This window comes from Delphinapterus leucas, chromosome 18 (genome assembly GCF_059928025.1).
Source record: "Delphinapterus leucas isolate spDelLeu-1000000601 "Yukka" chromosome 18, BTC_Dleu_Yukka2, whole genome shotgun sequence".
NCBI lineage: Eukaryota > Metazoa > Chordata > Mammalia > Artiodactyla > Monodontidae > Delphinapterus > Delphinapterus leucas.
The window spans coordinates 73,458,571-73,486,183 of NC_143146.1; the positions used below are offsets into that span (position 1 = coordinate 73,458,571).

At 42.3% G+C, this 27,613-nt stretch overlaps 1 protein-coding gene across 1 annotated transcript in view; it reads left to right on the forward strand.

Moving 5' to 3' along the window:
- FLT1 (fms related receptor tyrosine kinase 1) overlaps positions 1–27,613 on the forward strand; it is a 171,296-nt gene that overhangs the window by 79,910 nt on the left and 63,773 nt on the right. The window contains exons 11-14 of the mRNA XM_022574557.3: positions 2,145–2,259; positions 10,101–10,209; positions 16,431–16,739; positions 21,294–21,440. Of these exons, the coding sequence (XP_022430265.1) occupies positions 2,145–2,259; positions 10,101–10,209; positions 16,431–16,739; positions 21,294–21,440 (680 nt within the window). The remainder of the gene's footprint in view (positions 1–2,144; positions 2,260–10,100; positions 10,210–16,430; positions 16,740–21,293; positions 21,441–27,613) is intronic.

The following is a 27,613-nucleotide window of genomic DNA, read 5'->3' on the forward strand; positions in this document are numbered from 1 at the left end:
TTTTTTGAGGCACATAAAATAGCTCTTTGTATATTTGCATCGTGTCCCCCCCCAAAATCCATATTTAAATCTCAAAAGGCTGCTTTAAAAGAATCAGCGTTGGGGACTTCCCTGGAGGTCCAGCAGTTAAGACTCCGCACTCCCAATGCAGGGCGCCTGGGTTCCATCCCTGGTCAGGGAACTAGATCCCACATGCCACAACTAAAGATCCCGCCTGCCACAACTAAAGATCCCACCTGCCACAACTAAGACCTGGCACAGCCAAATAAATAATTTAAAAAAAGAAATCAGTGTTCATTTCGTCATGAGTGGTAGAAAGCAAAGCACCTGCAGTGTCCACTTACTGAGCACCTGCATTTGCCATACGTGGTGGTACAGAGCTAGGCTCTGGGCAGTTCACGCAAATAGAAATCACAGCACAAGTTAAGGTGGTCTAGCTACAGGCTCATCAAGTGGTTCTGATCCTGTGCACTGTAAGGGTTCACAGTGATCAGGATAAGCTGCTTGGAGGAGATCGGGCCGGTGGTGAGGGGCATCGAGGCAGCGGTAACTGGTGAGTGAAGGTGAAGGAATCAGGTGTGTGTACACCCCGAGCCACAGGAAGAATAGTTCCTTGCTTTTCTAGGGTGTCTTTAATTTACAAAACCTCTGTAATTAAATTTAACACATGTATAATCCCATGAGATTAACAGGGCAGGTATAATTTTATTTGTGTGTTTCAGAGGAGAAAACTGTCATACAGCTAGAAGTCAGGGCAGCTCTAGGACTCAAGTCTTCTTTGAAGTAGCTGAACCAAACTGTGGTTTGCCCGTGAGGAAACGTGTCTGTAGCGGTAAGGTTGAAAAGGCAGGTAGGGAATGGACTTTGGATGGCCTTGACTCAGTCACGGAAGCCTGGGCTTTCTTCAGTACAGTTGTTGAAGCTTTCGGAGCAAAGAGGATTCCACTAGAATCCCGAATGCTCGGGGTTGGTCTGCTTTGTGGGTGTTGGCTTGGGAAGAGGCATGTTGAAGCACTACTGCACTGCTCGGGTCAGAGTGGATGTAAGTGTCCTTTCTGTTGTTCGGATTTTTTATTCGTGTAGAACCCAGGATACACGAAACATAATAAATGATCCAAATGACAACAAAAGCATGACGGTCCAAAACCTATGGGATGCGGCAAAAGCAGTCCTAAGAGGGAAGTTTATTGCAATTACAGTCTTACCTCAGGAAACAAGAAAAATCTCAAACAACCTAACCTGACACCTAAAGCAACTAGAGAAAGAGGAACAAACAAAACCCAAAGTTAGTAGAAGGAAAGAAATCATAGAGATCACAGCAGAAGTAAATGAAACAGAGATGAAGAAACATAATAAATGATCAATAGATATTTACACCAGTGATTTAGGTAGTAAACTGACGGGCCCCTACTGACAATCAGGTGTTTGAAAGAACACACTTTCGGATATAGGTTGGAATCTCTCTTTAAAATGGTACTGCTCCAGCTAGTTTAAACAGTAAGAGAGGGAGATTTCATGGACTTTTAGAAGCAAAAAAGATCTTAAACAACTTCAACACACATATTCTATAATTAAACACTTGAGGCCTGAGATGTTAAAGAGCTTGCTGTGATACTCCAAAACTTGAAAAGAAATAGACTGAATTTAATAGCTGCTCCATGATGTGTGTTTCCATATACACTTAATCAGCCCTGGAAAAAATTAGCTGTATGATGGAATATTCTCATATTAAATGCCAGCCTTTTATAGCTGTGAAATGCTGTTATCCTTGAGGTTTACATTCATTAACATAACTTCCGTTTCTTCCGTGTTTGCATGTTTCTTCCACTAGGAACTAATTAAAATCTAGATACTAGATTTTTTAATTTATGCATTTTTATTTAATATTTAACATAAAGAACAGGAAGGATATGTGGAGATACACTGGTGTGGGTTTTTTGGTTTGGTTTTGTTTTGCAGATCAGGCAAAATCTGTCTGCTGTTTTTAAGTTTTGAGGATGCATATTGGGGGGGAAGCGTCTAAGGAAAAGAAGAAAATTGTGACTTTGTTATCTGAGGACTTAATGGTTTTCATTTCACGGGTCACCATGGGCTAGACCATGCTGCAAAGCAACACAGTGATGGCTTACTTTTTTTAAAAATAGGTATGACTTTTGCTCCAATAATGAAGAGTCCTTTATCCTGGATCCTGACAGCACCGTAGGAAACAGAATTGAGAGCATCACTCAGCGCACGGCAGTCTTAGAAGGAAAGAATAAGGTACTGTTCGTCAAAATAAGCATGGGGATATTTATTCTAAAAGTACACACTCAGCTCCCAGTTCTGGGTTTATTAGAGCCAGAAGGAATTCAAGTGCTCAAGCAAAAATTCAGAGAGAAGAAAATCAGTAGTATGTCTTTACGGAGCGATGCACGGAGGCTATTCAATCTGCTGTATATACCCAACCGAGCACCAGTCCCGAAGGAGTGAGTCCTTGGTCCTAACGGAAGAGGGAGAAATGCCTCTTGAGCATCAAACTGGTCCACATCAGTGGTTCTCACTCTGGCTGCACAGTAATCTACTTTACCGATTATTATTACATGTGAATCTTTAGCGTGGAGCCCAGGGTTCACAGAAGCTCCCTGGGAGATTCTAGCGTAACCAGAACTGAGAACCTCTGACATAAATAAAGTGAGAGGTCAGTAAGCAAAAGCTAGCACAAAACTTTAGGCTAAAATGGAATGTTTCCATTTCACAAAATATCTTGTTTTCCCCTCTGTTTTCGCACGGGCGAAGCCTAAGTTGGGGCGTACAAACACACACAGTGTATCAGATTTCCTGACTGAAGAAAGGCCAATCAGAGCCGCCATGAGATATCACCTCCCACCTGTCAGAATGGCTACTGTGAGAAAGACAAGAAATAACAAATGTTGGTGAGGGTGTGCAGACCCCCTTGTGCACTATTGGCGGGAATATAATTGGTGCAGCCACTATGGAAAGCGGTATGGGGGTTCCTTTAAAAATTAAAAATATAACTACCATGATTCAGCAATTCCACTTCTGGGTATTTGTCTGAAGAAGACAAAAACACTCGCTCAAAAGACATAGGTACCCACGTATTCACTGCAGCATTATTCACAACAGCCAACATACGGAAACAACCTAAGTGTCCATCGACAGATGAATGGATGCAGAAAATGTGGTCTGTATGCGCAGTGGAATATTATTCGGCCATGAAAAAGAATGAAAGCTTGCCATTTGTGACAACACGGACAGACCTTAAGGGCATTATGCTAAATGAAATAAGTCCGACAGAGAAAGACAGATACTGTATGATCTCACTTATATGTGGACGAAAACAAACAGGAAAACAAGCTCATAGATTGGTGGTTGCCAGAGGCAGGAGGTAGGCAAGATGGATGAAGGGGGTTAAGAGGTACAAACTTCCAATTCCTATAATATATAAATAAGCCATTGGGACGCCATATACAGCACTGCAACGATAGTTAATACTGCTGAATTGCACACTTAAAAGTTGCTAAGAGATTAGATCTTAAAAATTCCCGTCACAGGAAAAACCCTTGTACTACGTGTGGTGATGGGTGTTAACTAGACGTATTGTAGTGATCATTTTGCAATACATACAAATGTTGAAGCTAATATAATGTTATTTGTCAATTATGCCTCAGTTTAAAAAAAAAAGTTTCCCTGACCTAGTCAGGGACTAGGAGCATCTTTTCTGCTCTTGGACATATTTTCTCCACTCCCTTAACCTCAACACTAGCTGATACCTTGTGAACCAGGGAAATCGCAGCAGATCTCAGACCTGGTGGTTTTCTTCTCTGTCAAATTAGTGAAAAATGCAACTCCAAAATCTGCTATTATCAGGCACAGGGGTAGTGATGCTTTAAGAAGGGGGAAAAAAAAAACCATACAAATCACCCCTTGCTAGAATATCTCCTTCTACATGCATATCTTGACTTGGAGTAGTCTGTTAATATGGGTGTTACCTCCTTAAGTGTGGTCATGCTTATTTATCTGTTCAGCTATATTTGCATTTGAAAGCAACAAAATAGATGGCATCATTCTCCGAGTAGGACTTCATAATAACAAATAACATCTGAATTCTTCCTGATGGAAAACTTTTGGACGTACGCTTATGTCAACATCATTCTTTGGTGGGCCAGAGTGGCTATCTCCATTTTAAAGATGAGAAAAACCGAGGTGATAAGATGACTGACTCCAAGTCACGCAGCTTAGAAGTGGCACGTGAGAAGCTCAAACCCAAGTCTTCATTGCCAAAACCCAGGGCTCTGCCAACTAAGCCAATACAGAAATTAGTTAAGATGGTGATGGCTTGCACGATAATATCAGCGATCACTCGTCAAGGATTCAGGAAAAGTTTTTCTAACCACTGCAGCAAGCTGTAGGTGGCTTACAATTCTTTTTCTCAAATGCAAACAAACTGTAGTTTAAAACATTCCAAGACGTGTAGCTATTGATGCGACAGCAGTTTAATGAAATACTTAGAAAAGAGGAAACTCTGTAAACTCAAAAGTTTGAGTGACACTACATTTTTGAAAAAAAAGGAAATTGCCTCAGAGTAGAAAGCAAGTTAGTTGTCACAAAGTACTAGAAAATTTCAAGATGCCCTTGACTGTGCCGATTCATTTTGCCTTTCCCTGACCCTATCAGGTGCTGGTACTGTTAACTGCTGGATATTAAAACACGCATTTATGAGCTTAATTCCAAAGAACTTCTAGTCCGGTTTGTGGTATTCTAGCCGCAAAAAAAAATACGACAGAAAATAGAAAGTGAAAAAGCTAGGTTATGTTTCTGATTAGCCTGAACCATGAAGTAGCCACCTGCCTCCATGACAAAACCTGGGTGAGATAAAGAATCTTTCCTGATTTTTTCCATGTGTGCTTGAAACAAATTTATTGTCTTGTAATTCTGTAGTTACACCAGGTTTTTAAACAGAGACCTCCAGACACAGTTGGCCCTTGGGCCATCCAACCTGCAGAGCATGGGTTAAGGTCTGCCCTTTCTATTGTGTGTAACCACGTGCAAATCAGTTCACCTCTCTGAACCTGAGTTCTCTCCTCCAAAAAATGGAGCTCCTAACACATGACCTGTCTCGTTTGCCTGTTATCAAGATGACTGTCTTATATTCCCTAATGCAATCCCGCAAATTGATTGTGAACTTACGCAGTAAAGACTACTTATTAAACAATTGTGTTGAAAAACCTTTAATACTCCTTCTAAACGAAGTGTGTGTATACACACACACACACACACACACACACACACACATACATATCCTAGTAGTAACTGTAACAAATTAGACTTTGAGTTATTAATTTCATGTCCTAAATTTAGAAGACTTTACTAATTTTGCTTTTAGCATCTATTAATATATCTTTGTGTGTGAAAAACGTCTTTCAGATGACAGACGGATGTTTTGCTATCTCAGAATTCTTTGCATTGTTATTTCCTTTACAATTAAAACTGCTTTTCTTTTCTGTTCAAGTTAAGTCCCAGCTTAGAGCACACAGATGCTCTTCCCCAGTCATATAGTCGGCATGCCCGGGACCCTGCTCCAGCCATCAGTGGAGCGAGGTCCTGCTCGAGCACCTGCTGCCTTTCAGGGACTTGCTTCCCCCCGCGCCCCACCCCCCTGTTGTGTTTTGTTTTGTTTAACCCAAGGAAGGGTGCACGAGACAATAAAATTCAGTCTCCTTATGGCCAGGTTTTGGCCCAGATCTGTGAGAAGTGAAGTCATCAATTGGAGTTGCTAATGGCAAACATGGAGCTTTGGTATGGTTTCAGTGGGTTTGCCAGACTCTGTAGACTTGGGGCAGGAAGTAGAAGGAGCCCTGTGTTAGGGAAAAATACACAGGAAATGCGTTTCACAGCATTAATTCTGTGAGGCTGGAGGATCATGACAATTTAACATCTTAGCAACATCTCCATTGAAATCGTTTTGAGGTTTCATTGAGAAATGTGTGTACCGTAAAAGACACGTCCATGACCGAAGCATGAATGCCTCATCCCGGGAGTACAGCCTGGGTTCCGCTCTCCCACACACTCCCCGACCTTGTCTACCTTCTCACGTTCTATTTCCCATCAGTTGGCTCAAATGCACCACCCCAGGATCATTTTAGATTCTTCCCTGACCTTTACATATCTGCTTTTATTTCTCCCTGAAACACTTCAAAGGAAACTGTAATAGAAACATCCGAGAATAAAATCCATATATAGGTTTTTTTTAAAGGCGGGTGCTGGAAATTAGGCTGAATTACACATCATCCCATCCATTCTGTTCCATGAGGTTCAAACCACGTTCCAGTAGTGAATCACTAACGCTTAGCGAAAGGGAAGGAAGGAAGGAGAATGAATAACTTCCAAATTTACAGTACCTGACGACAGTGTTCACCAGCGTTCCTGGGTCATACAGAAGAACCCAGAGAATGGATTTGAAGGGTCTGTTTCTAATATCTTAATCCTTGAGGTCCTCGCAGGGAAAACAGAGGCACCCAAAGTGTGGGTTCAGAACTAAAAAAAACTGCGGCAAATGGAAACTAATTCTAGAATGGATACAAGCAGACAGCCTTGGGAATTTCTTTTGGTGTACCTTATAAAATATATGATGATAATTTCAAACATATGCTACAACTCAACTTCTTGAGTTTGAAATACTTTCTCTTTTCAAGTATTAAGTTGATATTTGCTGTTCCAACTGTTATTTCCATTTTTTCCTTCTTGAAACAGTAGTATTTGGTCATGACTGCCGGGGATCACATTTGTCCCCTTAACCCAAGAGACTCCTGTCCTGTGAGAAGCTCTCTTGTGTCCAAACTACACCCACCTTCAACTCACACTTGACCTCCCTTTTCTGACTCTATAGTTTATACTTCAAGTGTCATAGTTTTTTCATGAAAGTATTTTAATTTATAGCTTAAAAATATACTCTAGAAAAATAAAAGTCCTCTAGAAATCAGATCATTTTGAATAATGTTGCTCACAGGATGTAAGTTCCATCTTATTTTAAAATGTTCTTCTCTAATTATAATTTGTCCATCATCAATCATATTTTCAAACCATATAACACTGTATCAGCTTGCAACTTGTATAAAATACTAAAAAAAACAGTATTTCTGTACACAGTAGCATTGAGCTTGTAGTGACCATGTCTGCTTATTAAAGGAGGTATTCTCGAGAGAAAATCCGACTCAAAGCATAGACAGAACTCTACCAATAGATCTGTACTGTTAGATTTAAAGGGTTTGAAGGCGGCAAGCAGCAATTTCGTGTAGATTAAGAGCACAGGCACTGGTGTCAGACAAACCTGGGCATAATTGTTGCTCGGGGCTGTCTGTGGTACCGTGGATCTTTGAGTGAATCAGTTTATAACCTCAGTTGCCTCTTGTGTAGAACAAGTAATACACCCACGTCACTGGGCTCCGGGGAGGATTAATTAAATGAGGTAATGCCTCACACACTGGCGCACAGCAAGGGTAACATAGAGGTACCCAGAAACAAAGAAATAATGTAAGCTCCCATCAATGTCATTTTCTAGTTCAATTTTAATAGAAACTTTGGAGAGGTGAGTTCTGGGGTAGGCTCTACTTGGGGTAAGGTGTCAGTCTTGGAAGAGGTCATTCAGGCAAAACAAGAGATTCAGATGCGTCTGTTATCTCCATGGTTTATCGTGTGGCCTGGATTCACTTCACTTCTGTGGACCTCAGTTTTATTCTCTGATTATACAGAAATCCTGAGCTATCTGTTTTCGCAGTGTTGTAAAATGGCTACAGCCCTCCCCCGGTTGCCTGCACAGGCCTTAAATATGGCAAGTGTGCACATCTGAATTGATTGCCCTTGGCACGAAACCCAGTTCTGGTTCTCAGCTGCCCCGCTCTCAGTGAAATCAAAATAATTTTAAAAGAAATCCAAATGCAACTTTCAGGTAATCGTTGTTCATCATTTCAGATGTTCAAGCCAAACAGAAATGAGTTGTTCACTTATTTATTGAGCAGCAATACGTCTGAGACTCTAAATAAGGCTCTGCTGAGGCCCTTTAGGATAAACATTGAGCGCTAACTTCGTAAGGAAAGCTGTGCTTGAGCTGAGAGGCAAACAGCAGAGGGGCTGTGAGGTCTCCACGACTGTTCCTCTTCTGACCCTGTTCATGCTGCTTTCAGGCACCTAAGCTCGTCTCCTGAGAAAATTCCAGGAGTCAGAGTCTCACTTGGTGATCTCTCTTGTCCTTCCACCTGTCACCTACAAGCTTCTCTTCTAGCTACTTTTTCCTCCACAACTCTGAAGTGGTGGGTGCAATAATTAAACAGCCATCCAGAATTTTTGTATTCCCCGCCTCTTATAATGATTAGTAATCAAAATAGAGAAAGAGACACCTGAGCTCTCTCCACTGGTTATTTGCTTTTGTGGGAGTCTTCCTCTGTAAAAGAGAGAATAAGATATACTTGGGCTTCAAGTAGGGAAATTCTTCCCTGTGACCTAGAAGTAGTCCTTCACGTTAAGAATAAGGGTTGTGTCATACTCCCGTCCGTCCCCTTTACGACGTCTGGGTGATGCCTTAACAAATAATCAGTATCTTCCACATTGGATGAAAATGCCACGAATCGCAGACACTCATTTCCCAGAATTTCAGTAATACACAGAGGATGTGTGGGTAGAGGTAATTAAACAGATCTAACAAACAGAAAAGGTATCATGAAATATCAACTGTACCCTAGTGGAAATTACAGAGAATTTGGAGCAGTGAAGTTGCTGGCTAAAAAAACTACGAATATATTTTTTAGTCTTCCTGATCTGTAAAGACAGACATACTTTAATTTCTCATAAGGGATATGAGAATACGAGTAAAGTGCCTACCGCATAACTCAGCAACTTAGAAAAATGTTAGGACCCTTTGTAGAATTTGTGTTACTATCTTAGAAAGCCCACTGTCACAGTTCAGCCTCTCTGTATGTATCACGTTAACCTGTAAGTGACCGGATCGTTCTCCTCCAGCCGGGACACCCCATTAGTCTGGAAGCATCAGCACAGCCTCTACAATTTCAGGGCTTATGACCAGTTCTTTGTGTCCTAGGAGATAGGCTGCAACGATTTATAAGTAACTGGATCAACCTTTTTTGTAATTTTAAATATGAAAAACTTACTAGCTGTTTCATTTTTTTTTTCATGTATAGCATGCATTACTTTTTTGAAAGGTTGGGTTAAATTTTAGAATTCTCAACAATTCATTTCATACTGCTAATTTTTATCTTTAAAAGGAGACAGCCATGCAAACCTTTAAGCTGTATAAATTTGTGGTTCTTTTTTTTTTTTTTTTTTTTGAGACATTACTTTTTGCAACATCATAGTTTGGAAAGTGCTTTCAAGTTCACATAGCTTTGACTCCTTCTGCCTCGTTAGGGGCTCATCTGCCCAAGAGCAGCACTAAACCCTAGAGAAGCCACGTTGCCGTGTGAATCCATGATTTATATCTTCATTTTCTAGAGTAGGGATTGACAGCCTGAGAAATTAAGTAATTTACAAACACCCGCAAGAGCCTCAGGGAGTTTCCGCCCCTCCCTCTGCGTTATTAGGGCTGCAGTGCCACGTCCCAGAAAAGAAATGGTTCAGCCAGCCTCTCTCCAGTGTCTGTGCTCCCTTAACACACCGCTTACAGAACCAGACGGCAAAGAAGGCTCCTGTTACCAAGTGGCGTTCGTGATCACAGGTCATCCAAACAAAAGGGAAGGCCTGGACCTCCCCCTCTCGTTGGCGTGGCCCTGACCACCTCATAGGGTAGGACGTGCTGTCCCGCATCTGGGCTTCAGGTCTGTAATTGTTACGCCAGCAGCACGAGATAAATAAGCCTGAAGCCCTCATATGAGTCGGATGTCATAGCCCCCGGTCTCCTGAGGACCTGCTTTCCTGTTGTTTTTCCATTCTTGCTGAGGCTCGGCGAGGGGAGAGTTTCTGGTAACCACCACGTGTGCAGTTCTACCTCTGTTGAGGCAATGGAATAGCCGGATCATGTCCCGCTCAGAAATATCTCAGGGGGTGTCCAGTGGTTCTTCGTCCTGTCGCTGAAGTTGCCTTTTCTTTTGCAGACGGCTAGCACCTTGGCTGTGGCCGACTCTAGAATTTCTGGAATCTACAGTTGCATGGCTGCCAATAAAGTAGGGACTGTGGAAAGAAACATAAACTTTTACATCACAGGTAAGCCACGTGTCCTGTATTCACGAAGACAGCCCAGGGACCTCAAGTCTCTCTTGCAGTCTTCTGTGCTTTGAGTGCACTCGAGTGACTTTTATTTAAAAAAAAAAAACATTCCATAGACTTGTCCAGCTTTGAGTACCTTCATCCTTGCTCTCGGGAATAGTTTTCTACAGCATCATTGGGTCATTGGGTCTCCTGAAGGGTTATTTCCCTGAATTCCCTTTTAGAGCTATTTGTCTACGTCTCTTTCCTAGGCTTGATTGTCAATCTGGGATCTTGTCGTGTTCATTTTTGAACACCCTACAGTCCCCAGCACAGGGCCTGGTACACAGGGGTTGTTCAGTAACAGTCAAGGAAACCAATTCTAATACATGGGATGACATCTTTGTAACCCAAGAGGCGAACTGCTTCACAACTTTTTTTTTTTAATTGATGTTATCGTTGATTTACAGTGTTGTGTTAATTTCTGCTGTACAGCAAATGTTTCACAACTGAATTTCAGCTTTTTGGCACATGAGGCTCTCCTAAAGAAATCTGAAGCTGCGCTTGGTTGATCATTCTTAGTGTGTTATTTTTTGGTAGCGTTTCAGAATTTTTAACCTTAAATATGATGGTGTCTGCAAATCTTATAACTTCCAAGGTACACAAATGGCACTCCCTATGTCCCTCCATGGGTACAGGAAGGAAGTAAGTAGCTCAGAGTATAAAAACAATTGCCTGGCTCCACACTCCCCCAATTTTCTGAAAAAACCTGGGCAGTTGGCCAACTCTCTGGAAACTTCGCACTGCCTGGGGCAGGCTGTAGCAGTTGCCTTGAGTTCACCAGAAAGAAATAGGTTATGTCCGATTGCATGAGAAGTATGGGTTGCCAGATCACAGGGAGCCTTCTGGCACGTTAGCTGACCCTCAGAGAAGCTGTGCCAGGGGAGAGATCCTTGGGTAGGTGCTCACAGAATGTCAGAGCCAGAAGGGACTTTTAGGGGCTATAATTCGACATTATAGCCCTGCATTTTCCAGATGAGGAAATGCGGTTTAGAGAGGTGGAGGGGCACACGGGAGAGCCTCTGAAAACCAAGTCAGTCCCTATACCCTCAATATTCGAGAAGCGGAGATAAAATCATCTTTGCGTTCATTCCAAATAGGAAAAGCCCTTTATTTAGAGAAGGATTCAGAGAGCAGTTTCACACATACTAATTCTTTAATCAACCTCAGATGATTTAGACTAATTAAGTCCAAAGGCTTGTGTTGTCATCTATATTTGGGGTGCAACAAGCTAACCCTAACCATCCAAGCCCACGGCCACTGTCTCTGTGATTTAGAGTACAAAAGATTGAGCCATTCCTGTTCTATTCGTAACATTCAATACGTTTGTACAAGTTTAATGAGCACCAACTATTAAACAGGACAGTTCAACGCTGTGTTGAGCGTTCAAAGAGATAGCAAGGAGGCCCTGTCTTTCTCGGAAGACGGTTTGAACACCGTGGACACAAAGAAGAAATGTTACCTGTATCCTAGTATCAAAAGGAATGAGCAGAAGTAACGTGACAGATGAATTTACCAATGCTAAGCCAATTCCACCAATAAAAATATGTCAGCCACATACATAATTTAACATTTTCTAGTGACCATTTTTTTTAAAGTTAAAAAAAAGTGAAATTCATTTTATTTCACCTAACAGATCCCATGTTATCATTTTAACATGTCATCAGTATTTTTTAAAAGATTACATCGCTTCTTTAAAATCAGGATTGAAATGAGATAAAACTAACTGAATGAAATTCAGTTCAGTCACACTGACCATACTTTCAAAGCTCAGTAGCCACAGGTAGCCGTGTATTGTAGAGCGTTGCTCTAAGCCTCTGAGAAGGAAGCAGGACTTGAGGTAGTCCTGTGGGTACAAAGAATCGGTAGAAAGAAGAGGACAGGCTGGCCCTGGCATTTTCAGAATCAAGGCGAGAAGACCAACAGAGGCCCACAGACTATACATCTAACCACTTACAAGTTCTGAATCACATGAACAAGCTGTGAAACATGTTGTAGCCTCTGGTGGACAAAGATACTTTCATGATGACCTGGAAAGTCAGGCACAGGTCTAGAGTTCCGGGACTGCACAGAGTGTGGCGGTGCCTGACGGTGCAGGAGAAGCCCACCCCCGGCTCACCCTGCTTCTCCTTCCACTCCGGGCTCGGCCCTCACGGTAAGGGGCCCTGTCCTCCTGGGGATGATCTCCCCAGGCCACACCTCCAAACTCTGTCCACCCCTCCCCCAAACAGTCTCCCTGGGCCCTATAAGTGTGCAGACTGCCCAGCAGTCTGACCTCAGGAGGACAGACAGAGCGAAGGGGGAAGAGGTCTGAGACAGTCTGGAAGCAGACTTGGGATCATCTTTACAGGGAATTCTGGGGCCCCACGAAAGATAAAGAGTGGGGATAGCATAGGCTCTGTGTGGGCAGCCCCCCACCTCCGCTAGACTCTCTCCATTGTGGGGAGGGGTAGAGCCTGAACAGAGAGCCCCCTTGCCTGGGTCTGAAGGGAGTACTGGGAGAGGATGCCCTGACTGAGGGCACGCCCTGCTCGTTTCCCTCATGATACGAGTCCCAGGAAGGTTCATCGATGCCCATTATTCACTGCAGCACCAACATCCAGCCCGCCCCTCCCCCGAGTGCTTCATGGCTCCGGCCTGTATCTGCGCACAGCATGGCTGCTGCAAGGGCCCCAGCTGATACGGCTGACCACCTGCGGAACTCAGGCAGCAATCCCCCTTCGCCTCCCACCATATCGTCCAGTTTATAACCACGGGGTGCTTGAAACCTTTCCTCATCCATTGAAAGGAGCGATGGGAATTCTATTTCCAACATACCTAACTCGAAGCTCACGACATTTTTCCTCCAGAAATTTAATCTTAAAACTGAGCACAAACTCATCCAATCAAGTCCCCAGTGCCCGGAATATAATTCTCCTAAATGCTTTGCTCCCTGTTTTGAAAACTTCTAGTCTTGATGGGTAATCATAGATTACTTACATTCATTATTTCTAAAACTCTTCCCTTTTTCTTACTCAAATCTCTGTCATGAGATTTAGCCTCACTAGAGATGAGACTAAATATTCTTTAGGAATGTTGCACCTTCCATGACGATTTTCTGAAAAATGAATGTATATTTGTTCCATGCTTATACCCGACCTAGTGCAGGTCATGCTTTAAAAGAGCTGTCTAAAATTGAACTGCTCAAAATCAAAAGATCTAGAATCGGGTCTGTACTGATCCTCATTCCAATCATGCTGCCCCTTCCCTAAAATACAACAGAGCTGCCTTCTGAACTGATGTGAACCAGTTTGCTATGGCCATTAGCATCCTCCACAGCTTCTACTCCAACTCTGCCATTCACTTGTCCATAGTATCTATTTGAAAGGAGCAAAACTTTCTAGTCACCACTCACTTTCTTTTTAGAGAATGCTGTTTCTGTTCTCTAGTTGAGGTAAAGCCTTTATTTCCACCTGACAAAGGAGATACCTTTCATCCTTTTAATGTCTATGCTTGTCTCTTTCATGAACTTAATTCACACGTTTGATCCAATCAAGTCAAGATGTCCACCCCCAGGTGTGCACCTCTGTAAATACATTACCCTTTCACCTAACCCTGGGTGGGATGTCTCCTGAGCAAGGGTGGCGTCTTCTCCACCACATCTCCTAAGACGCCGTGGATGTGATTATGTGTTGGATGGATGAGTGTTAGTTGGTGCTACTGAAGCCTGGGCTGAATCTGCAACAGATCCTTAAGTGTGGGAAGATTTCTTGTTTTCATTTTGAGAGTTAGAAGGCAATGCTTTCTTTGGTCTGTTTTTGTACTCAGGCTAAAAAAAAAAAAAAAAAAAATCGACATGAATTAAGGGAAAAATCCCTCTGGATTCATTACCTAGTTTATGACATCTTATTTATCACCTTCCATGGATCAGAAAAGAATAGTGGAGGGGCTATACTGAGAAACAGATCATTTCTAAGTGCCATCTGACAACATAAACCAAATTAGCCTCCTAACAGTGTCCCCATATGAGAAACGGACCTGAAAACGGATTCGATTCTTTTCTTTTCCTCCGTGTGTGTTTTTTCTGTTCTGTTGGCACTCAGCATGACTCTGGGTGTGTTAGCAATTACTGAGGGTGAAACAGGAACAGCGCTGCCTTATCTCCCTGGTTTCCCAATGTCACTAAATGCATTTTATTTTGAGATTCCTGGTGGTGCTTGGCAAAGATAAACAAAATCTTCCACCAGGAAACCTGTGAGCTATTTCCACAGGAAGTTTCAAATCACTAAAGTAAATAGAAACTCTCTACATGATCTCAGTGGTGTTACTTGGGACCCACTTGGGTTCTGACTACCAGGATGGGACTTCGTAAATGGAAGCCTACCGTCTTTTCAGAAATAATTTGATTGCAACCAGTGCACAAGACTTCTGCCCTAGTATCTGGGTAAAAGTTGATGGCTAATGTTTAACTCCTCATGCTTGGAAAGTGTCCCAAGTATAAAAAGATGCTGAATTAGAGGGGCTATTTCTGACACCTTATTGTTATGTTAAAAAACTATGGTCAGCTGCTTCTGCCTCTTCTGGCACATTCTTAGGTTTTCATTTTAAAAGCAGGAAAACTTCCACTGGCCTCCTCTCTCTCCAGTCATTGACAGCTTCGTAAGCCACTGCTACCCCCCGGCTCCCAGGTTCCAGATGAATACTTTGGCATTTCTTCAGACGTGACAATTTATAATAAAGCCAGAGCCCAGAAAAATCAGAAAAACAAGCAAAGTGAGATTTAGGAAAGAGTTGATATGATATCTAATTTTGGACTATTGTCCCCTTAAGGTTTAAAGGTTTCTTTATAGCTTTGTGTGCAAAGGATAATAATAATAATAGCATAACATAGCGCTTTTCATCTTCAAAGTTCTTTGTGAAATGTTGGCCCCAGTTCTTTGCTCAAGTACAGATATGCCGCTAGTAACAAGCGATGGGAGGGTTTTGAGAGCAGGCCAGTTCAGGGCTAGTAACAACCAATGGTATTCTAAAATCGTCTGGTGAGATGGTCCAAAAGGAGACTAAGGAACTCTCAGTGCAGAAGCTAAATGATGGTCCAGGTTAAGAAAGCTGAGGAGGGGAGCTCGTGAGCTGTGGCTAGAGGCGCCAAGAAGATGGAGAAGAAGGTTACCTGGGAATGACACTGGAGAAAATGACTTCCAATGATGCAGTCCTTTTAGGAAAATGTTTAATATGTTTTTTAAGAGCAGATTTGATTTAGAAACCTTCTGCCCCCACTTTGCAATCTAGCAACTCTTCGAGATTAGTTGTCCGCATTTTCAGAAGAAATCTTGCTCTTTGGGCTTCCCTGGTGGCGCAGTGGTTGAGAGTCCGCCTGCCGATGCAGGGGACGCGGGTTCGTGCCCCGGTCCGGGAGGATCCCACATGCCGCGGAGCGGCTGGGCCCGTGAGCCATGGCCGCTGAGCCTGCGCGTCCGGAGCCTGTGCTCCGCAACGGGAGAGGCCACAACAGTGAGAGGCCCGGGTAGCGCAAAAAAAAAAAAAAAAAGAAATCTTGCTTTTTTATGTCTGAGTAGAGCAATCACCATAAAAGGGGACCTGAGCAAGGACCCCTTGGTGCCAGCAAAGAGCAGGGGGAGTGATGGGCCAGCAGCAGGAGGAGGATGCCATCAGTCCAAAGTTTAGGATTAAAGTGTTAACTGGAGTCTCCTAGCGCAGACCTGGGACTTCCTGTTCTCACTTGTTCACAACTTAGTTAAATAAGTTTGGCTATCAAAGCACCTGTAGTCTCTAGTACAAACTCCTCTTAGAGTCCTTCACTATTTTGCCCACTTACCAGGAGGACTTCTGCACATGATAAAGCAATGGGTTATCATCCCAAGTCGTAAAAAAAAAAAAAAAAAAAGCATCCACTTTGAAGAGCAATTTTGAGCAAATGAGCGTACCCTCCTAATTACGTCCTATTTTGCATTTCCTGTCTCGCTTCTGACGGAACGAACTGAGTCGGTTCCTACCTGCCATGTCTGATCCGTTCCCCTTTAAAAAAAAAAAAAAAAGATAAATACCATCCTTTTAATGTTGATGCTGAATTTGTGTAGGAACAATCCTTAAGATCCTTGACTGTCTTAGAATGAGATACGTCCTCAGGATGAGACATTGATTTTCCTATGCACTCAAGTCCTTTGTTCTTTTTTTTCCAGATGTGCCCAATGGATTTCACGTTAACTTGGAAAAAATGCCTACGGAAGGAGAGGACCTGAAACTGTCTTGCACAGTTAACAAGTTCTTATACAGAGACATTACCTGGATCTTGCTGCGGACAGTAAACAACCGAACCATGCAGCACAGCATCCGCAAGCAGAAAACGGCCGTCACGAAAGAGCACTCCGTGACACTCCACCTCGTCATCAAGAACGTTTCCCTGGAAGACTCGGGCACCTATGCCTGCCGAGCCAGGAACATGTACACAGGGGAAGAAATCCTCCAGAAGAAAGAAGTGACCATTAGAGGTGAGCACTGCAACAGAAAGGCTGTTTTCTCTCGGATCTCCAAATTTAAAAGCACAAGGAATGATTGTACCTCACAAAGTAATGTAAAACATTAAAGGACTCATTACAAAGTAACAGTTGTGTCATATCATCTTGATTTATTGTCACTGTTGCTCATTTTCCGGCTCAGAGGAGAAGCTCCTCCCAAAATGAGTTTGGCCATGATAGGAGTAACATTGAGCCCCCCGGGACCCCCAGCTCTGGGCGCCCCGTTCAGGCTGAGGGGTCCGCTCTCTGGGGCCGACCTGGTGCACGTTTGGATTTGGAGGATCCCTGCAGTGCATTCTCTGTGTGTTTTGCTCTTTGCTGTTTTCTCCTGCCTGACAGACAACAACTCGGGACTGATCCTTTCCTTCCACTTTAATGCCCACCTCTTTTTATGTTTATGTTTCCAAGCTGCCAAACCCGAATAATTTAAACAGATGCTGGTGTCTGCCAAAGATGGACATGAATCAGTTCATTGGCCAGCTCGGAATGAGGACAGTTGAATTGGAGACTCTGACGGACCTCTGCCGGGTTTTATTTCGTACTGTTACATCTGCTTTTGATTTGTAAATAGCACCTGGATGATAGCAAGTTATAATGCTTATTTATTTGAAGATGCTTTTTTTTTATATTAAGCACATTAATTTTAAACTGGAGCGTCTAAGGTGGGCCCCAGAGGTGCAAGGTGTTGGTGTCATTCAGAGGTATTAAAGCTTTATCACAGTATGAATTACAAAAGTCCACCCAGATCAAGCCCACTTCTCTCCTGCAGTGCCAGTAGCTAGTCAACAAGTCCAGTGGGTTTTCTCCTCACTGCCTCTGAGTGGGCTACATAGCCACTGATAGCACCTGAACAAAAGTGGCTCATGCCTTTGTTTCTAATATTTTTGTCCCTGGTTAAAGAACTTTATCCTGTCCAACGGATGGCATTCAACTGTGTACCATGATCAATTTATCAAGGAAATAAAGGCTCTTGTGACCAGAGGCTTAATGCATTCTTCTAAATGTCAATCTCAAATTTGTCCATTAAAAAAAAACAAAGTCCACTTTCCCCATATGCAAATTGAGTAGGATTTTTTTCCCCGGGGAAAGTGACTTTTTCACCAATTTCATATGCGTTGTTCTGTTGTTTTCATTTATGATTGATCATTACATGTGACTTGCCTGAACTACTGGAAAACAAACTATAATGACCAAAATAGCCATGGCTGAGAACACAGTGGCTGGGTTGTTCAGTAGGAGGTGACAATATGACAGCTTTTCAGGCTTGGGAACTCACCAGACTGTTTCCTCCTTTAGGTAACAGACTCTGTCCCACGGCTCAACTTGTCTTTCACGTGGGAATTGCTTTTGTCAAATGTGAAGGAGTAAACAATAGCACTTTTATGGAGCCCCAAATGCTCTGAAAACAATTAGTAACCTGGAAGTTGTCAGCCCAAAGGAAAGAATAATCGATTGTATCTGGAAACTTTACCTATGGCTCTTTTGCCTGGAGTCTTTGTTCATTATAAGTCAGTGTGTTCCTTCAGGAAACTGCCTTAGTACCAGAGGACCTGGGGGGGGGGGGGCGGGAGTCTCAATTTTTACTAAAGCTGAAAGAGCAAATGAGATGGTTTAGGGAGTACTTTTGAAAAACATGGTGAAATGGACATGCAAAACCTATCCTTTCCTAGGGAGGGGAAGGGTTTAGTAGTTACAGAAGATGATTTGAAGTACTTCCGAGAGATAATTTGAAGAATTCCATAGAGTCACGAATCCTTCCAGAGAGTTTCAAAAAGGAAAAGAAAGGACTGGGTGGGTTTTGATTTTTTTTTAGTTAGTCTCCGAGGTGTGGTGTAAGGGGAGGATAACGGGGAAATAGAGAAAGAACCAAGAGCCTGCTATGGAGAATGACTGAGATGGGGTAGAGGGTGTGAGGCTGGTTCCTCGGTCCCCTTTCCAAATGGAGAATCGGAAGTACGTATCTGTGGGACCTGGCAGATCTCTTGGGCTCGAATGCCGAGAAGTAAAAGGACCTGGTGGGGAGCAATCTTTGGCTGTTGATAACCAGCAGAAATAGTCCGTTCATTCTGATTTTCTCAGTTTGAAAGCTCCCCTTTGTTAAACTTTGGAAAGCCGCTATTTCCACCAAATAACTCAGGTTTAAAAATATGGGTTCAACGTACCATTCCTATTTAAAATGCCAAAGTAGATTACTATAAAGTGGGAATTGATTAAAAAACAATTCCTTGGTTGATTGGTCATTTTGAAACTTGCCAAAAATGAGAACTTATTTTTTTTTTCCACAAAAGGGTACAAAGAAAAATATCATCATACTGTATGTTTCAGACATGTTCATATGAACCTTGTATTTCATTGAGAATCCTCTGTTCATTCTGCAGCCTTCCGGCTGCTTCCCTCGTCTGAAGTTTGTGTAGTACAGATAGGGCCTTTGGGAGTTCTGCGTGACGTTTATGTTAAAAGAAGATGCTCTCTTTTATATAAGCATTGTTTTCAAACACACCTGTCAGGGAAGCCAAATCCTGTCTGTGTTGATGATGTTACAGTTTGTAGCTATGAAAATAATTCGGGTGTGGTAGGCCATGTATTCAGACTTCCTTCTTCTAATAAGACCTATGGACAATGATAGATTATTTTATCATATTTAATGCCTGGGAAACAGTAAATGTGCCAGAGGAAGCTATTACAAGTATAACTCAGTGAACTGGGTCTGTTCTGAGTTTTAAATGAGGTGCGTCAAAGTTGGCTGTAAAAGATGCTAAATAGTAATATACTGTTCTTTATTCTCTTGTCACGTTCACTGATACGTCTGGGGTCTTGACTGTGTAAAAATGTCAAAATTGTAATGATCAAGCATGTAAGAATTATCAAAATGGAAGATTTTGATACATGGCCGCGTTTTCAATTAGGAAAAACTATTTGACAGACTGGACAGAATGTAAACCCAGAACTATGAAAATGGGTCTGCCGGGGGGGGGCGCAAGATGAGGCTAGGAAAGCTACACTGAAACAGGCCAAAGGATTGTTGCTATCACGCATTTCACACTATAGTTGACGAGTTTATAAATTAGCACTCCTTCAAGTCTGTTTTGCCTTCAGATTGCATTTTGTATAAAATGTGAAAAGACTAATGATAAGCTATGGAAATCAAAACGGAATGAGAAATCTGTTTCTCCTAACAGATAGCCACCCTGCCATGTCATGCTATGTCAACATGTTCTCAAAGTCATGTGGTAATATACTTCTTAACCTGAGATTTCTCAATTGCTTTAATGAATGCTAATCCTGAGAGTTTCCCTGCAGGACTAAAAACAGAAAGGTTTGGGGACTCGGCAGAATCCTGCAGGGACATGGAATCAGAGCCATTGCAAGGTGTCATCTCTTAGAGCGTTGTAATCACCCCTAAGCTGCTTCCACAGTGTTAGTACAATAAGATGAGGAATGGTCAGAGAAAGCTCAGACTGTGTAACTGAAACCAGGGACGCAGAATGTGTAAGTGACGCCCAAACTGTTTTGATTTGATTTGTCTTCCAGGATTTGCAACGAGTGGGGCGGGGGGGGAAGGATGACTTGAGGGGGGGGGGGAAGATTTCAGGAGTTGTCTTTGCTCTTTGACCGTGGAAGCTTGAGTTACCAATCCAGCACCTGCCCAACTAGAATGTATACACATCAGCAGGACTGATTCCATAAAAATAGAGACACGTACTCACGGGGGCCTTGGGTACTGCTGTCCCTCTGTGAGATTTTAATGTTGTAATGTATTGCATCCTAATGTATTAAATCCATTTTGTTGTACTATATCGGTTGGCATTTTATTAAAATAAATTGTATCATATTTGTATGTTTTAAGAGAAAGTAATATAAAATACAATATTTGTACTATTATATAGTGCAAAAACTACAAGTCTGTGCCTCTGCCTCTTGAATTAATCCTTTTGTTCGTTTGCATTTGGGAAGGGATTGGAGGAAAGAGAGAATCAATAAAGCTCTCAGAGTGCAAGAAATTCTCCCACTTGGTCTGCTGCCTTACAGTTTAGGTTACTGACAGCTGAGTGACACAAACATGCCCTCACATGTTAATGAAACACAAAAATACAAAATTCGATTAGCTCGTTACTATAACTCTCTGTATTTATGTAAAAACTCACTACAAGCCTATATCCAAAATCATGTCTGTTTCCTTTTTAGTTCCTAAAATATCATGCAAAATCCTTAGGTTTTAGAAAAAGCTTCTCTCAAAGAAAGGAAGGAAACTAGTTGGCCAGGCAAAAACCTTGATATTGAAATCTAAAAATACAGAGTTGAGTTCTTGATTTTCCTGTGTTCTAACAGATTTCAATTTATTGTAGTAACTTAATAAAGAGGAAGCAGTAGGCTAACCATAGAGGAGAAATTGAGGGAATAAAATATGAATGAAAACTTATAGTTGAGTTTTGCTGTTTTCCTCTCTACTTTTAAAATGTTGATATGCATATATAATAAAAGAATAAAATTGACGAGTAATAACAATTCCCTTTCTTTATTCACTAGATCAGGAAGCACCCTACCTCCTACGAAACCTCAGTGATCACACAGTGGCTATCAGCAGTTCTACGACTTTAGATTGTCACGCTAACGGTGTCCCAGAGCCTCAGATAACCTGGTTTAAAAACAACCACAAAATACAACAAGAACCTGGTAAGAGATTTTTTTTTTCCTTGTGTTTACTCTTTCTTCTCACCCTCTTCTTCCCTTAAAATTCCTATCACCTCCTTTCAGGATGTCTAGAACTACTTGCTGATAGACCTGCAAAAATGAATTGGGTTCTGGTTCATGCTTATATCACTTCCAGCGAGGGATACTGGAGTCAGTTCTTACTACAGACCATATTCCTACCCCTACAGAAAGATCCTTCCAGAATCTGCTTTAAATCGTGCATTCAGGGAATTCCCTGGCGGTCCAGTGGTTAGGACTGCCAGGGCCTGGGTTCGATCCCTCATTGGGGAACTAAGATCCTGCAAGTCATGCGGCAAAAAAAAAAAAAAAATCGTGCATTCAGAGAGAAATGGTAAGAGCCCCTCAGAAAATGTTTCAGTTCATCTTGACAGCAGTGAAGAGTGAGGCGTTAGTTCCTTGATTTGAGGTATAGCAGAGTTTTGAACGCCTGGCATAGATGAAGTTCAGAGTAGATTTATAGCCTCCTTAGTTCACCTTATAACAATTTCAGTGATTTGGTAAAAAGAAGAATATTTTAAATTACATTTTATAATACTGGTTAAAAAAATCTAAATTAATGGTCATGTTGATTGTCTTTCAACAAAAATATATATTTAATACCAACTACACTTAAATCCGCAAGTATAAACACTATTGTGTGCCTCATGACTCCATGGTTAAATAAGAGTAAAATGAACTTAGTTATAATTTTGATTAGTAATTACATTTCTATTAAAGATAAACTTGCCGTTTATTTGCAACATCCTGACAACCTAAATCAAATAACCAGCAATATGGAGTCATCCTTCAATGCAAATCCTCAAAATGAAATCTCCATTTGAGTTTGATGCACAGAAAAAGGTTGTGGTAGAGCATCTCCAATTTTAACATATCTACAAATATCTTAGAAAGGCCTTACACTAAGCAGGTCCAAAACTGATCACATCACATGATTTTCCTCCTCTTGTACAGACATCGTGTATCCATCATCCACGTTAGAGGCGGTCTCTCTCCTTCCCCCTCTTCCTCTAATCCATCAGGCTGAGCAGGTTGTACCTACGAAATGTGAACTGTGTCTCAAATCCATCCTTTCCTCTGCTTTCTTCTCGTCAGTCTCCTGGTTCAGGTGCTCACTGTCTATGTCCTGGACATCTGCAGGAGTCTCCTCACTGGTCTCCCTACCTCTCTTTTCTCTCTTTGCATCTGTCTTCCACACAAGTAAAATGGCGCATCCCTGTTCCAAGTCTTCCACTGGCTCTCCATCACAGGACCCAGTTCAAGCATCTGACAAAGAAGGCCTTCAACAACGGGCCCTGCCTACTTCTTACAGCGAATGCTCCCCCGCCTTGAACTTTATTTACATTCTAACAATTGCCAAACTCTTGTAGATCGCGGCACATGTCATGCTGCTTCAGCCCCTATGCTTTTTTTGTTCCTGTGTCCCCTCTGCCTGGAGTACCTTCCCTTCATGGAATGCCGACCCATCCCTTAAGACACTGGGTGTTTTCCCTCCTGAAAGCCTTAACTCAACCCCTGCAAAGAGGAGGCAGGTTCTCCGTGAGTCTTTATTATCTAGGCGTATTTCTATTCTCTCTTCCTGAGTTGTTTTATAGTCACCGGTTCGTGCGAGTCTGTATTATCTATGCATGTTGCTACTGCCCTCTTCCTGTATTGTATCATGAGTTCATGTGTGTGCTCTCTTCCTCTGTGTTCATCATCATATCACGGCCTCATCCTGGGTACAGTGTATCTTCATGTTATTTGTATCTTGTCCTTTTGTCCTCAAAACCTGTCATAGTGCTTGGCAATGAATCAATGTTTCGTGAATGAATGAATGAATGAATGGTTTTCAGAAAATCTTATCCTTAGCAAGTTCACTTGGTAGCACAAATGCCTAGACTTTGGCGGAGGAGAGAGGCTGCACCATAGAATTTTTAAAGCTAAAGGGACCTTTGGAATATCTTTAGTTCCATTTGAAGAGTAGAAAATGGAGGTGCAAAGAGGTAAAGTGATTTGCCCAAGATGACACACTATTAAGAAAGGTAGTTTCGGGCTTCCCTGGTGGCGCAGTGGTTGAGAGTCCGCCTGCCGTTGCAGGGGACGCGGGTTTGTGCCCCGGTCTGGGAAGATCCCACGTGTCGCGGAGCGGCTGGGCCCGTGAGCCATGGCCGCTGGGCCTGCGCGTCCGGAGCCTGTGCTCCGCAGCGGGAGAGGCCACAGCAGTGAGAGGCCCGCGTACCGCAAACATGAATAAATAAATAAAAAAGGAAAAGAAAGGTAGTTTCATAGAAAATTCAGCCCTTGAAGTATTCTAGCAAAATAAAAGGATGAATGAATATGTGAATAAATAATAGCTTGGGAAACAATGTCTGTAATGTGCTCCCCTTAGAGATTCAGAGTTCACATTAGTATATTAAAGACCCAAAGAAGTCCTGTACTGAAAAAATCAGGTGAACTGTGCTGTTAAGTTCTGTATTCCCCAAACTGACTTGATCACAAAATATATTTTGTGAAATGTCGTAAAATGTTGGATGGTTCTTTGAAAGTAGTAAATTTGACTTAAATTCAGTTTTTGTGCTTTGGATATGGATTCAAGAATTAGAGTTGAACCAATTTGAACGCTCATGACTGTTCTGGGATTAGAGGGAGAGACCAGGGAGTTACTATAAATGGAAAAATATGATGAGGTGTCGGGCGGGTTTGCATCCTAGCATTGTCCTCATGGGTCAGAGAACTTGGGCGACTCACTTATCCTTACCCTCTGAGCCTGTATTTCCTTATTTATAAAACTGAGATAATACTGACCACAGAGGAATGTGGTATGGTTGCAATGAGTTAATATAACTGAGCTGACCCATAGACATGGTTTAGTAAATACTATCTTCCCACCCACCTCCCTCATCTGTATAGAAATTGGCCCACGAATTGTCAGAATCTGTTGGAAGGTATCAGGGGGTTAATTAATAAGTCAGCTCAAATGTCAAACGACTCTAAATCTAACAAAGATGTCCTCCTCACAGCTTTCTTTGATCTTCTGAGGGCCAAAAGAAGAACATCTAAAAAGAGTTTTATATAAATTCTTATATAAAACCTTCCCTAAATATCATTCTAATATGCTATTATTAGCATTTATTGAGTTCCGCTATACTAAATTGTCAATTTTCTCTCTCTCTCTCTCTCTCTGTTCCCTTTATTCACTCTTTAAAACTACTATAGTTTTTTCGGAAAGGACTTTCTTAATTTTCTGGAGATAATCTCTTTCTTACGTGCATTTATATGGTATTTGTAAAGTTTCATATGTAAGACTCCCATTTGAGGCGGCAGATCGGCAGCCAATGCAACACCCTGTATGACTGTGACCCTTTTGTCCGTGTGTGTAGATATCTTCAAAAATACCACTTCTTTTATGGTTGCTTCTTTTTACAAATCTATAAGTGAAGATTACAGATAACCAAAGTGATCATCCTTAATTAACTCACTGGTTGTTCCAAAGCTGATGTAGAAAAACATCAAGATCACAGGCTGAAAAAGACTGAAAACTAGCTCATTATATCCTAAGCCTTTGGAAAGCTCAACTGGGTTTTTAAAACCTGAGAATAAACTGTGCATCCTTTGGAGACTTGAGATGCATCTTTTTTTTTTTTTTTTTGCGGTACGCTGGCGTCTCACTGTTGTGGCCTCTCCCGTTGCGGAGCACAGGCTCTGGACGCGCAGGCTCAGCGGCCGTGGCTCACGGGCCCAGCCGCTCCGCGGCATGTGGGATCTTCCCGGGCCGGGGCACGAACCCGCGTCCCCTGCATCAGCAGGCGGACTCTCAACCACTGCGCCACCAGGGAAGCCCGAGATGCATCTTTTTATATGAAGCCTGGCAACTCAAAAAGAACCTATATACTGAGAGTATTTTGGTGACCTTGGATCATTGATACGATCTGGCCCATTATCATTGTCTTTGGTAAATGACAACTTACTCGATTCCAAAGAAAACAGAGAAGAGAGTTAATGCTCTGGACAAGTGGCGATCAAACACCTGCCGAGAGAATTTAGGGGAGGGGAACTTCTTTTCTCCCTTCTCATTTCCTTTCAGGAAGACCTTTCCGTGGGGGCAGAGCCATTCTAGAGAAGAAATGCAATTTCTAGAAAGTTCTATGAAAGCCAAGTAGTAAGTTCTTGGGACAAGGGACATCAAGCAGGGACAGAAGAGGTCCTAAGCACGCAGCCCAGGGAAGCATGTGCTTAGGGGGGGCAGGAAGTCCCCTCCCCAGGGCACCCACGGGCGGACTCCCTACTGCCAGCCGCACAACCCAGCACACCTGCAGGCTTCCCAGGGCCTCGACTGCACGGCCCAACCCTGCTAACTCCCATCTACCCCCGTGACTTCCGCCACAGCCTGCACTGGCTCGTTTTCTCCCCCAGCCTCTGGCCAGAGGAGCCTCCTTTCACATCCCAGAGCACATAATCCTTCCTTCTCTCTGATGTTCGCTTTTTTTTTTTTTTTTTTTTTTTTACCATCTGTGTCACGTCGTAGAGCACATCACTTAGCTGTTCTCTGGTTTGATGTGTGCCCGTTGAAACCTTTGAAGATAGATATACTATCTTCATAGGTTTTCTTTTTCGAAAATAATAATAAAAATGTACTGAGCACTCACCAGGTACCCAGAAACTGTTAGGAGTTTTACAAATGTCTCGTTTATTGATACTTTCCACGACTGTCATCTGAGGTAGGTGCTGTTATCGACTGCATTTCCAGGTCTGTTCTGACTCTGCACACTCTCGTTAGGTGGCCGTACTATTCTAAGCTCCTTACTAATGTTAGTTTGTTTACTCCTCCGAACAGTTCTATGAGGTTTGCTAAATTACTGTGCCTGTTTGACAGGCTATGGGATGAGGAGGCAGAAACAGAAGGGAAATAAGTGGCTCCAGGTCATAGGGTTAGTGGGTAGCAGACCAAGGTTTAAACCAGAAGAGCAACTCTGAACGCAGAGCACGTGGAGCTAAACGCTAGTTCCCATCACTCAGGAGAGAACAGACACTAGTTTTAAATGACCTCGTGGGCATTAACAAGCATTTAAAGCAATGAATATTTTCTCATTTCCAACCCTTAAAGATTAAGCTATAAAAACTGTAGTTTATTTTTAAAATTTTATTTTTAAAAATGTAAAGCATAGGGCTTCCCTGGTGGCGCAGTGGTTGAGAGTCCGCCTGCCGATGCAGGGGACGCGGGTTCGTGCCCCGGTCCGGGAAGATCCCACATGCCGCGGAGCGGCTGGGCCCGTGAGCCACGGCCGCTTGGCCTGCGCGTCCAGAGCCTGTGCTCCGCAATGGGAGAGGCCACAAGAGTGAGAGGCCCGCGTACAGCAAAAAAAGAAAAAAAGTAAAGCATATTAAAATATTCAAAGCATTTTAAAGAAGTGGACATGCCATATATAAAATTAAAAATTATTTTGAACCAAAATCCAGTTAGTTTTAAAAGGTCCAGAATTCATTCCATATCAGCCCCACAGTCTTTTATTCATTCAGGAGACATCATTAAGGCACTATTTTGTGTCCGGTGCTGTGCAAGGCTCTGCAAATACAGCAGTGAACAAGAAAATGAAAATCTGAATAAGCAAATATCTAAGGTAATCAGTTAGTGTACGTCTTTAAGTGAACACAGCTTCTTCAGGCACCAGCCATGTGTGTCCTAACTTACTATCATCAGGACAATGGGCAGCAGAGTTAATGAGCCTAAAAATTGAATAAGGTGAATTAATAAATGGGACAGGTAGAAAATGTGGCTCCATCACAGGACTAAAAGATCTTTAATACATTAGATAATTGAAAAAATACATCCTTTGTACTTTAATTTTCCTGCTTCAACACTGAGTGTACAGTAGGTTCTCAATCATTCATTCTTAGTGGAATACATCGAATGGAAGAGAGATAAGGAGGAAATAAGAGAAAATACGCAAAGAGTGATAAAAGGTAGGAGAACCTCCAGATTAGACCCAAGTAAAGGACTGGGAACGATTAGGAGGGACTGATAGGGTGCAAAGTGTTGAAAGAGGGAGGTGATTTGAGACATATTTACTTTGAAGAGACAGGTTAAAAGAGAACGGAGCCACTAAAGTGAGTATAATATAAAGGACCAGACATGAAAGGAAAATGTGAAATGACCA